We start from the raw sequence: 14,658 nt of genomic DNA, 5'->3' as shown, positions 1-14,658 counted from the left end.
ACATTTTCGTGGACCTCCAAGCCGACCACTCAGGCCCTGCCCCCACTCCATCCCTTCCCCCAAGATCCCACCCCTGCCCCTCCTCTTCCCCGCCCTCTTTCCGTCCCCTCCCCCGAGTGCGCCCTGTCCTTGCTTCTTCCCCTCCCTCCCAGCACCTCCTGCACGCCACGAAACAGCTGTTCCCTGGTGTGCAGGGGGCACTGGGAGCAGGGCCGGTGCAACCACTAGGCGGCCGCCTAAAGGCCTGCTCAGGCGAGGAGGTGGAGTGGAGGTGAGCTGGGGCGGGGGGGGACGGACGCGGGGAGGGCCACCCGCAGTAACGGGGGGGCGCACAGGTGAACCTCTCCCCGCCCCAGATCACCTCCACTCTGCCTCCTCCGCTGAGCACACAGCCCCCGCTCTAATTCTCCTCCAATCGGCGCCGCAAGCCTGGGAGGGGAGGAGAATTAGAGCGGCGCCGGCGTGCGCAGCGGAGGAGGCGGAGCGGAGGTGAGCTGGGGCGGGCTCCCCGGGCGGGGTTGGGTGGCAGGCGGGGTTAGCTGCCGTGGAGGGGGGCTCTCCGGGTGGGGTTAGCTGCAGAGGGGGGGTAGCTGCTGCGGGGGGGCTCCTCTGGTGGGGGGGGTGTGGTTAGCTGCCAATGGGGGGGTGGGGGTGGGGTTAGCTGGGGGTGGGGGTGGCGCAAGGTGGAAGTTTCGCCTAGGGCGTGAAACTTCCTTGCACCGGCCCTGACTGGGAGGGAGAGGGAGGAGTTGATTAGCGGGGCCAGTGGCCCCAGACATGATTCCAACCCTCCCCCAAGCATGCACCATCCCCACTCCTCCCAGTGCCTCCCGCACGCCGCTGAACAGCTGTTCTCCCAGCGTGCAGGAGGCACTGGGAGGGAGTGGGAGGAATTAAGGGAGGGAGGGAGAGAAGTTGATCATCAGGGCCAGTGGCCCCAGACATGATTCTGCCCCCTCCCCAGAGCGTGCCCCATCCCCACTCCTCCCCATCCCTCCCAGCGCCTCCCGCATGCCACTGAACAGCTGTTCCCTGGCATGCAGGAGGCACTGGGAGGGAGGAGGAGGAGTTGATCAGCAGGGCCGGCAGACTCCCTGGAGTATGGGGTCCACAGACCCCAGTTTGAGAAACGCTGTACTAGAGGAATAAATAAAAAAGCCTTTCCACAGTTCTGAATACAAAAATCTGACCCTCTCCAAAGATCCGTGTTGAAATCAGTAGAGGAATTAAATCTACCAGTGAACAATAGAAAATGGGTAGTGATGTGTCTGTTAGTAGCAAAACATGCAAAACTTAGAAAAGGATATTGATCACTCTTCCACTTGACCCAACTGTGACACTGCACCCCATAGTCTTCATAGTGATATTATTATATAATTATGGCATTATTATGATGCATATTATGCAAGATGGGTCATGTAAGGTGTCATTGGAAAAGTTATGATATGGGTTATCCTAATTTGTATGCATGTATCATTTTTGTATCTGAAGTTACAAATACTGACTATGTATCTGTACTTCAAATGTAGTTACACCTGGGTAATGCTCAGTAGACAAGATGCTTTCAATCTAGATAGATGGTTGGGAAGGACCTATTCAGGGCAATGAGAAGCTTATCTCCCACCTGGTGAGCCTTCCTGAGAACACCCCAGATAGCCTGTAAGTAATGGCTGCTATGACTCTACAAGGACATGTGACCAGGCCACACGATTCTGGATTCCATCTTGGGATTTCAGTGTTTTTCTACAAACTGGTCTGGGAACTAAGTTTTGAAACAAAGGGTTCCTGCCATATGCTAAAGTTACATAAGGCAGGGAGTGACATCATCTGGGTTCTTCACTCCCCACACAAGACGACTCCGGGAAACACCTGAGGAACAAAGACTGAACGGGGAGAAGTGCTGGACCCAGGCTAGAGAGATTTCTAGCCTGTGTATGAAACACCTGGGGATTCCAAGCTGCAAAGCAAGTGTAGCTTGTGCCTTAAGAATCTACAGCCTGCTTGTACCATTTCTCAGAGTGAGAAACTGCTAGTTCATATTCAATATAACTAGTGCAGTGGTTCTCAACCTACAGCCCGTGGGCCACTTGTGGCCCAAACAGCACCCATGTGCAGCCCATGTGACATTCTCAACGCCATACAAGTAGTATATATATTGTGTAGATGCGGCCCACATAACACACACAGCTGCATATGCAGCCCACAGTGATAAATAGGTTGACAACCACTTAACTAGTGTGGTAGACTTAGTTTTCATTTTTGTTTATTTACTAGGGAATCTGCTTTGATCTGTTTGCTATCTTTTGTAGTTAATACATTTGTTTTATGTTTTGATCTAAACCAGTGAGTTTGGAGTGAAGTGCGTGGGAATCTTAGCTCAGAGGGACTGTTGCATTTCCTCTCCACACGGAGGGGGAGGCGAACTGGATAATAAATTCATACTGGTTGGGGTTTGGACCAGGGCAGGACAGTATGGCTCTGGGATCCTAGGCTGGGAGGCTGGTTGTTATTGTGGCTGTAGCCTCTTTATTATTGGTTCACATGCAGTGGCTGTTTAGCGAGCCTGCATGTAAGTGCAGCTGGGCGTATCCCTGACTGTGTGTATGCTGGTGGAGTGTAAGACCAGGAGTAGGTTTGCAGCATGTCACAGCAGCACAGTGTGAGAGGGAGCCCAGGCTGGTGGGTCAGAGGGCTCAGTAGTACCCCAGTTCCAGGTGGCACCATGGGGGGAACCCATCACACCAATTTTGATAAAGATAAACACAGTTGTGACAAAATGGAGTAAAATAAATTAAAATGCAGTGTTACACAGGTGCATTAATATGGTTGGGGTATGTCATAGCCTAGACATAGCTGGCTTTGGTTTTTTGACTGGTTTTGGTGCCTTAACTGAGGCACAGAAACCTAAGTCTCAGCAATGACAAACCAGATAGTTCTCTCTGAAGCTATGTCTACACTGCATACCGCTGGTGGCAGCGCACAGGGTAAGTGTAGCTACATGGCACAGTGAAAAGCAGGCTGTGCCCACTCTGCAGTGTGTAACTGCATGTGTCAGGGAAAGGTTCCAGCAGGGGGAAAGCAGCAGGGAAAGGTTTCAGCTTCTCCCCACTGTCAGAGCCTTTCCCCACTGGGAAGTCTTTTCCTAGGGGGAAGGAAGTCTCTTGCAGTAGGATGCTAGACTGCTAATAGCAATGCAGATGGGGAGGCCTGGCTTGGGCAAGCAGAGAGCATATATGGTACATACTCACACACCCCCATCCTTCAGGCATGTCTTTACTACCCTAAGCCGTGCCTCACAGCTACACTGCTATTTATACCCGTGCTAGAGAACTATACGCATATGTGAGCTACATGCCACGAGAAGGAGCATGCAGTGTGGACCTACTTTGATTGGGGTAGAGGGAGTACCCAGGCTCTTCTTTTAACCCACCCTGTTAGGGAACATTAGAACCCTGCATAAAGCTGCTCAGATCTTTTGTGAGCTACTGTGATAAATGGGCTTGTTAACTCCACCAGAATCCAGATGAGCAATGGCAGCAGCCTCTGCTCAAGGAACTAAGGGAAGATGTAAGGAGGCCACACAGGAAGCCCTAAGAACAGCCTGGCTGGGGAGAAAGCTGAGGTGGAGGTTTATGTTCTGTTATCATTACCATAGAAAGCCCAACCGAGGAAGAGGGCAACTTTGACCTCATCCAGCTGCACAGTGTATTTGGATCAGGTTGAGAATGACACCTACTCAGAGCTGGCTTTCATGAAAAATACTGCCCATTGGTGAGGAAAAGGACTTCAACAGCCTCTGTGTCCCTGTTTCCACTGCTGTTCCACAGGGTCCTCTCCTATTAGCTGAACTAAGACCCAGATAAGAAACTGCTTAATCGCATCTTCCCATGCCTGGAGTAGGAAGCACAGATTCATATTAGTGAATTTGAGATCACCATGCAGGACATGATGGAGGGAGAAATTAAATTAGGGACTGTCATTGGGTGGTCTCCCAAGCACCTCCCACCTAGCCTCTGGGATGTCCCCTTGCCTCAGTTTCCCCCTTCAAGGGGCTTTTTCAGTAAATCACAAACCCTTTTGTCCCTTCATAGCCCTTCTTGGGTTCTGGTTTGTTAAAATAACAAAACATTCAACAAAGTTCTCAAGTCCATTTCCGGGCTTGTGTCTCATGCCCCAGGTTTCTCTGCTGACCCCTACTCACTTCAGCAGCTTCTATCCACACTCTGTTCTTCCTGGGAACAAACTCACTCTCCCTGTGCAGGACTAGCAGCCTGGCTTCTTCTTGCTGCTCTTTACAGGGGAATCAGGTAACCCCTGCTCATGTGTGCTTTCTTAGTAACTGGGGTTAGGTGGCCCCAGCCTCGAGCTCTTAATGGGGCAAGTCACCCTGGTACAGTGACATTTGATTAAATTGACAGGCACCATATTTAGAACCAAAAAGGATATATATTTTTTTCTCTCTCTCTCACACACACACACACACACACACACACACACACACACACACACACACACACACACACACACACACACACACAAAGCAGTTAGCCAGTGGAACTCATTGCCTCAAGGAATCACTGAGGTCAAGAGCTCAGCAAGATTCAAGAAAAGTTTAGACAGTTACCTGGATAATGAGAACATGCCGAGAAACAATAGATAGTATCTTTAAAAAAATCCAAAGTTTGGAAGAACATAAACACTCACGCTTTAGGGCACACAAGCCAGTCTCTAACAGATGGATGTTGGGAAGAAACCTGCCCATGGGAAAAATTATTACATAATTGTCCAGCTTTTGGGTTTTATTGCACCTACCTCGGAAGCATCCAATATTAGCCACTGTCGGACAGGGTACTGGACTACATGAAACCCTGGTCTGATCTGTTACGGCAATTCCTGTTTGTGTGCAGGAGTTTTGGTTAATGGGGTAAAACCTTCGGTTTAATGCACAATGCAGATTGCTCATCCATCTTTACTAAGGTGGCTGTTTTCCACCTTGTTAAATGAGCAGTGTAGCACAGCATTACAAGCAGCGCAGAATAAGTTTTGCAAAATATACTGCTGACTAGAGACAAAGCTCTGGTTGAGAACCACTGGAAAAAAAACAAACAGGATTGAAGCAACGATCATGAGATCACAAAACATTATCAGATTTTGCTAGTGCTAGATTGCAGTCCTTCAGAAAGGGAAGTAAACTCCATGCTTTATGGCAGGGGCTGGACTCACAATGCAAATCTTATTCAATGACCTTGACAGAATTTAGATGCAAAAAGTGATCAAAAGAAAAACAAACAGCAGCTTCTTGTAAGCCATTGAGGGGCTCTAGCACATCACCATGGGCTGGCTAGGTAACCCTTCCTCCCCTTGCTCAGATTACACAAGCAGTTTGTTGGTCAAGATCACCAGAACTTAATTAACTAGAACTTTTGAGTCAGTGGCTCTTTGATCTAACATTAAGCTAAGCAAACTAGGAGAAAATTCAGACGCTACAAAATCATCATCAGCTTGGCTTTAATAACCTTTTTATTTGGTAGCATCGTAAATAAACATTGACTCATTATCCTCTCTGTTCATCTCTAGTGGCTGAACCACAGAGGTTTGAGTCTGCTACATCCTTTGGCTAACAAAGCCAGGTCTTTTAGTCCAGGCAGGAGAGGATCATGCTTTTAGATCCACTGCTCCAGAGTTCGATCCCTGCTGCTGACAGCGCACCTAGAGATATCACATTACAACAGCAAGACCTGGCAGTTTAATACAAACAAAAAACTACATCCTAACGTGTTTGTAACTACCATCAGACCCCGTAGCTCCTCCAGAAGCCTGTTCTCCAAATCACTCATCATTTGGAGAAACAGCCTTATTCTCGTCTTCATCCAAATCTTGCAGCTGTTGACGAGAAAACTCCTCAAATACCAGGTCTTCATCCTGGGCACTGAAATGAAGGAAAGACAGGCCTTTCAAAACTGCATACCCCCTTTATACTGAGCTCAGTTTTCCACTGGGAGCCCTTCATCGTCACTTCTCTCTTCTCCTTACATGCAGTGCCCTCTCACTTCACCAGTGGTGTCTTAAATCCTGAACCAAAGCCCCCTGAAATCAATGGGTGTCTTTCCATTGACTTCAATGGGCTTTGGATCACATGCCTACAACCCAGCCCTGTTGAGCCAGCTGGGACAGCAGTCAGCAGGTGTTTTCTACACCAGTCAGGATAGTAGCCATGGAAGTTTACTAAATGCTGTAACATGTCCTTCCCTGCTGAACAGCATCATCTCCAGCTGGACAGCTTGGAAACGGGAAGGGCCTTTACAGACTTCTAGAATTAGCCTGTGGAACCGGTCTCATCTTGCTCATTCTACATTACGGTTCTGGACAAGACTAGGGGAATTTCAGATGCGTTAATTCACCAGGAGCTAGAATGACCAGCGGGACAATATTAAAAAGAAGCTTCATACCTCTCCATCACTGTAATTACCAGCACGCATAAAAAAGGAAAGAGGAGACACAGCAGAGGGTTAGAATAGAGTTTACTCTAAAGCTAAACAGGAATCTCACAAAATAAGAAGAGACAAAAAGATAACTCATTTAGGAACTGGTGTTTTTTTCTGGAGCTTGAGGAGCAACCCAGAAAAACCTTATGTCATGAACTCTATCTCAGTGCATAAAATAATGGTGCCCGGATGAAGCAAAATTAAATCACTTTAGGGCCTGTTTACATGTGGAAACTGACTGGCATAGCTACAGCAGAGTAACTATACCATAGCTATAGCTATATCAGCATAACTCCCCATGTGGACGCTCAGGGCTTGTCTCCACTTACTGGGGGAATCAATGCATGGCGATCGATCCACCGGGGGTTGAAGACCTGCTAAATCGACCGCTGCTCGCTCTCCGGTCGACTCCGGAACGAGAAGCATAAGGTAAGTCGATGGGAGAGTTTCTCTCGTTGACCCAGCGCGATGTAGACACCGCAAAAAGTCAACCTAAGCTATTCACGTAGCTGGAGTTATGTAACTAAGATCGACTGTGCCCCATAGTGTAGACCTGCCCTCAGTCTGGAATAAGAGAGTTTATTCCAGTATAATTATGGAACTAAAGCTCTTAGTGGAAACATATTCCATCAGCAGAGCTCAGACATCAAAGGGGCTAAGGAGCTAAAAAAGAACTTCCCACGCTGGCTTGCTAGGAACAACTGCTGTGAAAGGCGTCTGTGGGCTCACCTATTAGCACCAAACAGAGGTGATACTGTTTTGTGACACGGTGTTCCTCTTAATTGGTCTGTCACTCTTATTTAAGTAGCCAGCCTGAACCGGAAGAAGTCATTAATAAGCATTAAGTCAATTAAATCAAACGCTGTACAGAAGACAAAGTGGTAGGGACCACATTTCAGCTCTTTTCTTTGGCAGCTTTTATTTTAGAGTGCAGAGCTCAGAATTTTACACTTGCTTAAATCTTACACTTAACCCTTTGGCACTAGCTGAATGCATTCACACGATGGGATTTTAGCCTATGCTTTCCCAATGAGGCAGCATTCATTGCTGCTCGCTTCCCTTTGGCTAACTTGGTGCCTTCAGCGGTCTCTCCATAAAGCAATGATTAAGCATAGTGTACTGTGTTGTGGTGGTGGAGGGGTTTTTTTGTTTTGTTTTGGGGGGGAGGGGAGGGTGTCTGCTTTTCTGGTCACTTTAGCTCACCCAGTGACAGCTGCATCACCCACCCATCCCCCCGAGCCTAACTGCAGCCAGCTAGGCCAGACTGTCCCAGAAGTGGTCAGTGTCTGATTCTGGGTGTCTTAGTAACTTGGTGCCAACTCAGGACACTGAGCTCTTGACTCCCAGTGGTGTTAAGCACCCACAACTCCAGCTGAAGTCAATGAACGGATGATTCTCAGCACTTCTGAAAACCAGGCCTTTAAAGTGCATCAGACCCAGCACCCATAAACAGAACCGCCAAAAATTAGTGGATCCTTTTTTAAAGCATGGGTCTGTGTTTGTATTTCATACTCAGAGGATCATTTACTGTACTCATTGACTCCATTAAGAAATCTGGGATGTATGAATCTCACCCAATGGTCCATGCTCAATTGAAATGAGTTGGAAATTAAATATTTAGAGCAATACTTTTAGAACTGCCATCACACACCGTTTTGCTTTTGAATCAATGGTGTTAATTTTTTTCCCTTTAAATACAGTCTTTTGCTTTTTCTCCCATTTGAAGTATGATAGTTACTAAGGAAACTATGACATCACTGATGTGGGCGAAGCTTAGTGGTATCCACAAGTGCAGTACGCAGTCAATTTTATATAATGGGCAGGGGTTTTAGTCAGATTTAGAGATTGTCAGGAGACGAGTTACATAGGTAGGTACTGTGCTATATGCAGCACCATAACACCCATGACACACTGCTAGGTAAGATTATGCTCCGAAAGACGCAATTATACTAATTTTAGCTTAAAGCAGCCTTTCCTTCCTACAGGCTCATTAGCTAAAGGCCAACACACACTAGCAGAGCTTGGGCCAGATTCTTGCCCCGATGCAATGTCATTCTTTGCCTCTTAGTTCATGTACAATTATCATGTAGCTAAAGTTCTCAAGAGCCTGAACAAGGCTATGCAATTTCTTGCAACAATCCAACATCTAAATAAATACAACTTGGCCTTTCAGATTTGAGGCGGGTGGGGGGGGGGGGGGGGAGGTTGTCTCGCAGGACAAAAAATAGTATTTCATCACATGGTGCTATAAGCTTGCATTGTGCAATCAGAGCAATAAATCTATAGAATTAAAGTTGGGACAGATGGTAATTTCTATTATAAGCCTGATTTTTATCCTCTCCTAGCTCTTGGGGGGAGGTGGCGGAGCATGTTTACCGATATTTTTTTCAATTTTAGTAATTTTTGAAAGTTACTATGTAGTTAAGTATATTACAGGTATGAAATAAGGTTTAAAGAGATGCAACCAATGTGTACACACTGTATGAGAAATCCAAGGCACTGAGACTATACAGAAATCTGAGAAAGGAAAGGTAGTAATCCGTTCCTGTCCGTCCCCCAGGCATAGAAATAAAAAAGGAGAGAATAGTTAGCAATAGCCCTACACTTCCGATATAAGCTTTTAACTTTCAAAACAGCACTGTATCATTTATAAACACATTTAAGGGACAAAATCTGCTGATGCAACTCAGCACAGCTCCATTTATTTCAATGGAGCTGTGCCAGCATAGACCAGTAGAAAATGTGGTGAGAGAAAGAGACCAAACCCTCGACTGCTTCCTCTGCTTCACACTATGTTTGAGATTCCCTAGGCTCAATTCATCCCTGCACAAATAAACATTCTGATACTGGATACATTCTATTTACTCTGACCCTGTATAATCCTGGGTGAGTTTTTTGGGTGGTGATGGGGCAGGGGGAGAAACAGAGGTGGAATTAGCTTAGCCCAGCCCACTGAGGGTATCTTAATATAGTTTTCTCCCCTGGCATTTTAATCCCACTATATTTTTGGCTTTATAATATGATCTCCTTCCTATTTCTCAATTGCATCCCGCCCTGCCCTCCCCCCCCCCCCCCCCCCAAAAATGAGACAGCAAAGTAAGTAGGGAGGCATAACAGACAATTGGTAACTTTTAGCTCATCAGCAATAATGAAGGGAACAGAAAAGATGAGGATGACAACTGATCTCAAAGTCCCCACACATAAATGCATTTATCTATCCCTCTTAGAGGTTGCACAATCAGCTAAAAGAATTAGTCTATCTCCTGGTGCTTCTAGATTCCCTAAACACTGTTTGCTGCAGCTCAGTCTCTGCAATTAACTTTTGATCCACTTAATGAAATAACATCTAATTTGGAACTAACGAAGCACATCTTTTTTCTCAGAGTTCAGTGAAAAACTGGTGGAATCACTATCACAAATCAAAAGCATGAAATCACTAACAGGAATAGTGACTAGAGATAATACAGGAAGCCAGAAACTGCAGGATCTGGAAAGATTTTCAGTTTACCATCTTAATTTGGTAGGTTTTATTCTCTATTCTGGGACCCTAAAACACACTCATGTTGTGTTTCTAAATCTGCTATGCAGGTTTCAAAGGGACTTTATTTTGTTCATTGTGTTTTCCTTTTTGAAGTGAAGGCATTTCTTTCCCCAATTAACTGCTTTTAGGGTTCCCCACACAATTACTGGCGAGTCTGTCCTGTTATTAAGTTATAGAAAATCTACTATTTTCATCTGTATGATAACCTAAAAATGAACTGTTAGAGAGGACTGTGATTTAGCAAATGATATATGGGCTGCTTCTTTGGTAAGAGGATGTGGTGGTGGAGCGTTTGAGAGGGATGTTTTGCAATCCTGAATTTCCAATGTATCCTTTTTAAGGCCAAGAAAAAACAGATCTATACTCTGGCTGAGACTGGATTGAAGTAAGAGGAAGACCCCATGGCTCTGGCATTAGCGTTTTCCCATAGAGGCACCAGGCCTACTTCCATTGTTAGGTTGCTGAATGTTTGAACATGAGGGCACGTGCGCACACATGCTTATGTAATGAACTGTAGCTCCAAACAAACACCACAGCTGTCTGCATCAATCAAACCTGTAATCTTCAATTCCCATTCTATTTGAATTACAGGAGTAACAATTAGGTATCAAGAAAGAAGTATCTTTGCTGGGATCAGGCCCAAAGCTCATGCACAGTAGGACGAAGTATTACACTCTCCCAGTCGGATAAACTAATCCCAAGTATCTGAGTCCATAGGAGTTCAAGTCCATCTAGAGTGCTATTTTGCAACAAATCAGATTTGATTCCCAATGTTAGCCATGGTATACATACAGATGTGCTCACTGTTTGTTACACTTAGGGCTCATCTTCACTGCAACACCTAGCTTGAATCAGTACAGTCAAGTTAGCCTAGCTCAAGTAAGAGTGGCCACACTGCAAAAGGACAGGCAAGCTACACAAAGCAATTGGATTAGTATCTGAGGCGTTGTGCAAACAGTAGCTGGAGCCTGTAGCTGGTCACTACATTATTAGCTTGAACATCAGCAACACTCAAACTTCAGCTCACACCCAGACGGGCCAGCTAGCTTGAGTTTAAAGCACCCTTTAACTCGAGCTACAGGTGTATTTGTGGACAGGAAGCGGGTTGGGGTAACACAAGTTATATCTTGACCCAACACTGCAGTGAAGACAAACCCTTAGTTGTGGTAATATTTTTGGGGAATAATTTAAAGAAACATAGTGAACTTAAAAAAACCCAACCAAACAAAAAACAAACAATTATGTCTGAAAATATATCTACTGAAGTCACTAGAACTGAAAAGTTAGTAAGTGTTCCCACCCCCAAACCCTGTTTATTTACATTGTGCATTTGATAGCAATTTGGGTGAAGTTTGCAAAAGTACCTAGATGATTTAGGAGCTTTGTTTTGCTTTCAAAAATGACTCAGGGTCTCCTAAGACAATGGGACTCAGGCATTTTCAAAAATTGTGCTCTACATGACTCTGGAGCTGAAAAATCCTATGAATTTTCAATGAGACTTTGGCTCCTTAATCACTTAGACACTTGAAAAATGTTACCCTTGAAGATCTCCAGTCATTTCCACTGTTTCCTCTGCACAGTTAATCAGTTTCTCCCTTGCTGGAAAGACCCTTATAAACATCAAGAAGGGAGAAGGAAAAAATAGTTCTGATTTCTGTAAAGCAATCTTTAGTTTAAAAACCCCTATGATATTCTATTTAAATGGTGATCAGCAATGGAAATTTCCCAAAATTAGCAAGTTTATTACAAATACAATGTTGGCACAATGTCCCTTATAACGTCTTCCCCCCCTCCCCTCCACGTGTGTGTGAAGGTGCCCTATTTTTATATTTTATACACATGCATTGAAAGAGTGTATGTGCCAACTTCTTGCAAATGTGGAAGTGGTCTTAATTTGAAGCACTCTGCATCTATTCAGATATATCTGCCTGCCCTCCATTTCTCCTGATACTCTACAGTCTTCTGCCAAAATTATCTGCCTGAAGTGTGGGGAAGTAGAAGAGGGCTTTGCTGACACACAAAAAATCATGCAATTAAAAAAAAAACAAATCCATGGGATTTTGGGTTCTTTTGATTTGCCTCCTGCTTTGAGCCCTCAGGTTATACTCGCTAATATTTTCAAGCTTTTCTCTGCAGCCATGAGAGTTAGAAATATTGTAAATGAAAGGTGAGATTCTCATGCGCTCTTGATTCCAGCCATTGAGGCTTTTAAGAAAGACTCCAAAACATGACAACACTCATGATGATAAAGTCACAACAGTTGGCAACACTGTCTTCTTTAATCTGCTTGCTTGAGGAGTAACAAACCGTTTGTTACTCATTCCCTCCCCTGAAGTCAATGTGCGAAGCTTAGAGTTTTGTGTTTCTCATATATTTGTGGAGCCATGTGTCTCCTTAACACTGCTATGGAGCAAGCATTTAGTTCAAATGCTTTAGTTTTTTGTTTTGATTTGGTGGCTCAACTTCTTATCATGGAGTTAGAATATTGAGCTCCGCTGTCTTATTTATTCAACATACCCTGCCATATACTTTATGGCCACTAGGTGTCTCGCTATAGTTCTGCCTACGAATTTGGTGTGGCATTTTTCCTTCTCTGTCGTGCAGTTTAAGATTCCCATCAAAGGGAAATCTAGTATGGGAAACAGTTTTAGAAATTCCTTCAGTTCGCGGCGTGCTGGCTGCCTTGGCCGGGCATGGCTTTAATACAAATATGTTTTTAAAAATTAGATTACTCTTTTTAGACCAGGTCACTACCCAGCCTTGAACAGCTCTATGAAAACATTACACCCTATCCAGAGCCATGTTAGCTGGAAATGAGTTTCACTTCCTAACAAGGGCAAAATTAACATGGATAGGACCTTTAGTCTGTGCCCTGATTTGTGTTGTTTCTCTCTCTCGGTACCAGTGTCGTCCTCTAATTCAAAGCAGATTAAAGAAGACAGGATTGATGTCTGTCCCTTTCAAGTTTAGGACAAAATGCCCATCTCTACAGAACCCTTCCCTTTTGTCCCCTCTGACCCTTTCCTTTCGGTACATCAGGGTTGGTTTGCTCATTTGACTTGGCGTCACCTCTTTGCTAAACTTGTCCTGTAGTTCTCGCTCCATCCCAAAGAGCAATAGCTATGTTCTTGGGCACAACAGGATTGCACATAATGCCGTGCTTTAGCTTTGGGCATTTAGTTATTTATTTTGCGGGCCCAAAGACAGGGAGAGAAGCAGTGGAGAAGCAAGGAATTTTTCTTTGAATACTGTCTTTGCACACATGCAGAAGGCAGGGCAACTCAGCTAGAAGGGCCTAGAAACATCCAGCAATAAGGTGTGTCAGTTATTAGATAGGCTCAGTACCTGTTTCTGAAGTGGTATAAGAGGCCTCGCATAGGCACCGACTCAGTGGGTGCTCTGGGGCTGGAGCACCCATGGGGAAAAGTTAGTGGGTGCTCTGCACCCACTGGCAGCCAAGCTCCCCTGCCCCACCTCCTCCTCCCCCCCGAGCATGCCGTGTCTCCGCTCCTCCGCCTACCTCCCAGTGCTTCCCGCCCGGCCGCTGCCAAATAACTGTTTGGCAGCGTTAGCACGCTCAGGGGTGGGGGAGGGAAGAGTGGGAACATGGCGCGCTCAGGGGAGGAGGTGGGGCCGGGGCAGGGATTTGGGGAAGGAGTTGGAATGGGGCAGGGAGGGGGCAGAGTTGGGGCGGGGACTTTGGGGAAGGGGTTGGAATGGGGGTGGGGCCTCATGGAAGGGGTGGAGTGGGGACGGGGCTAGGGGCAGAGTGGGGGTCAAGCACCCAGGGGAAAGAGGGGAAGTCGGCGCCCATTAGGAAGGTTCCATTTAGGACAAGCAGCCTTGCAGGTTCCTCACATATGCACCATCTGAGAGCTGAGCCAATCAGAGCTCATGGGGGAAAGGTTATAAATACAGTAGTTGAAGACAGCCCTGGGGACTCAGTAGCTAATTGACCAAGAGATGGTGTCTGCTTTGAGGGCTTGTACCACTCTGGATACAGGCTACAGATTTCTGTTTTACCAGCAACTGAAACCAGTCAACTATTAATCCAAGGACTGGAATTTTGCTAGCTATAAGAATCCCAGACTTGTTTGCTGACAAGGCTGACACACATTTGGAAAGCAGAGAGAGACTGCCCTTCTTCTCAAGCTCTGAAGAGTCCAGGTGACACACACACTATATATTATGGCCATACGATAAAGCCTGAGAAATCATCTCTGAAAGAAAATCAGAGGGGAGGTGTTTGTGTGTGCAGGTTAAAAACAGAGAATTGTAAGTGTTTTGTAAATACTGAAATCTCGCATTTAAATGTGTAAAAGTAACAAAATGGAGAAGTTTGTCTAATATCTAGCTCTTATATAGCACTTTTCGACAGTAGATACCAAAGCGCAAGGACTTTACTATCTCATAGCTTTTGTTTAAAAGTTATTCATAAGTATTCCAAATGCTATTTACAATGTTTGTGTGTATTAAGTGTTTGATTACTAAGAAACTGTATGATATTCTCTTTCTTTGAAGCTGACTAGGGACTTTTAACTATATTCAAGGTTTTACATACAATAGCCCTGAGATTTAACTCTGTGTAATGCTTTCTGAACATTTTGGAAGAGACAGAACTCTGACATGTGC

The 14,658-nt window shown here is 45.4% G+C and overlaps 1 protein-coding gene across 1 annotated transcript in view; it reads right to left on the bottom strand.

The window, feature by feature from the left end:
- Positions 1-5,723: 5,723 nt before the first annotated feature.
- The window catches only part of SAG (S-antigen visual arrestin), a 29,115-nt gene continuing 20,180 nt past the window's right edge, over positions 5,724-14,658 (bottom strand). The window contains exon 14 of the mRNA XM_065410314.1: positions 5,724-5,929. Within this exon, the coding sequence (XP_065266386.1) occupies positions 5,724-5,929 (206 nt within the window). The remainder of the gene's footprint in view (positions 5,930-14,658) is intronic.

Source organism: Emys orbicularis, chromosome 9 (assembly GCF_028017835.1).
Source record: "Emys orbicularis isolate rEmyOrb1 chromosome 9, rEmyOrb1.hap1, whole genome shotgun sequence".
Classification (NCBI taxonomy): Eukaryota; Metazoa; Chordata; order Testudines; family Emydidae; genus Emys; species Emys orbicularis.
The sequence above is the reverse complement of the archived record's forward strand: the minus strand, read 5'-3'. Positions and strand labels throughout refer to the sequence as shown.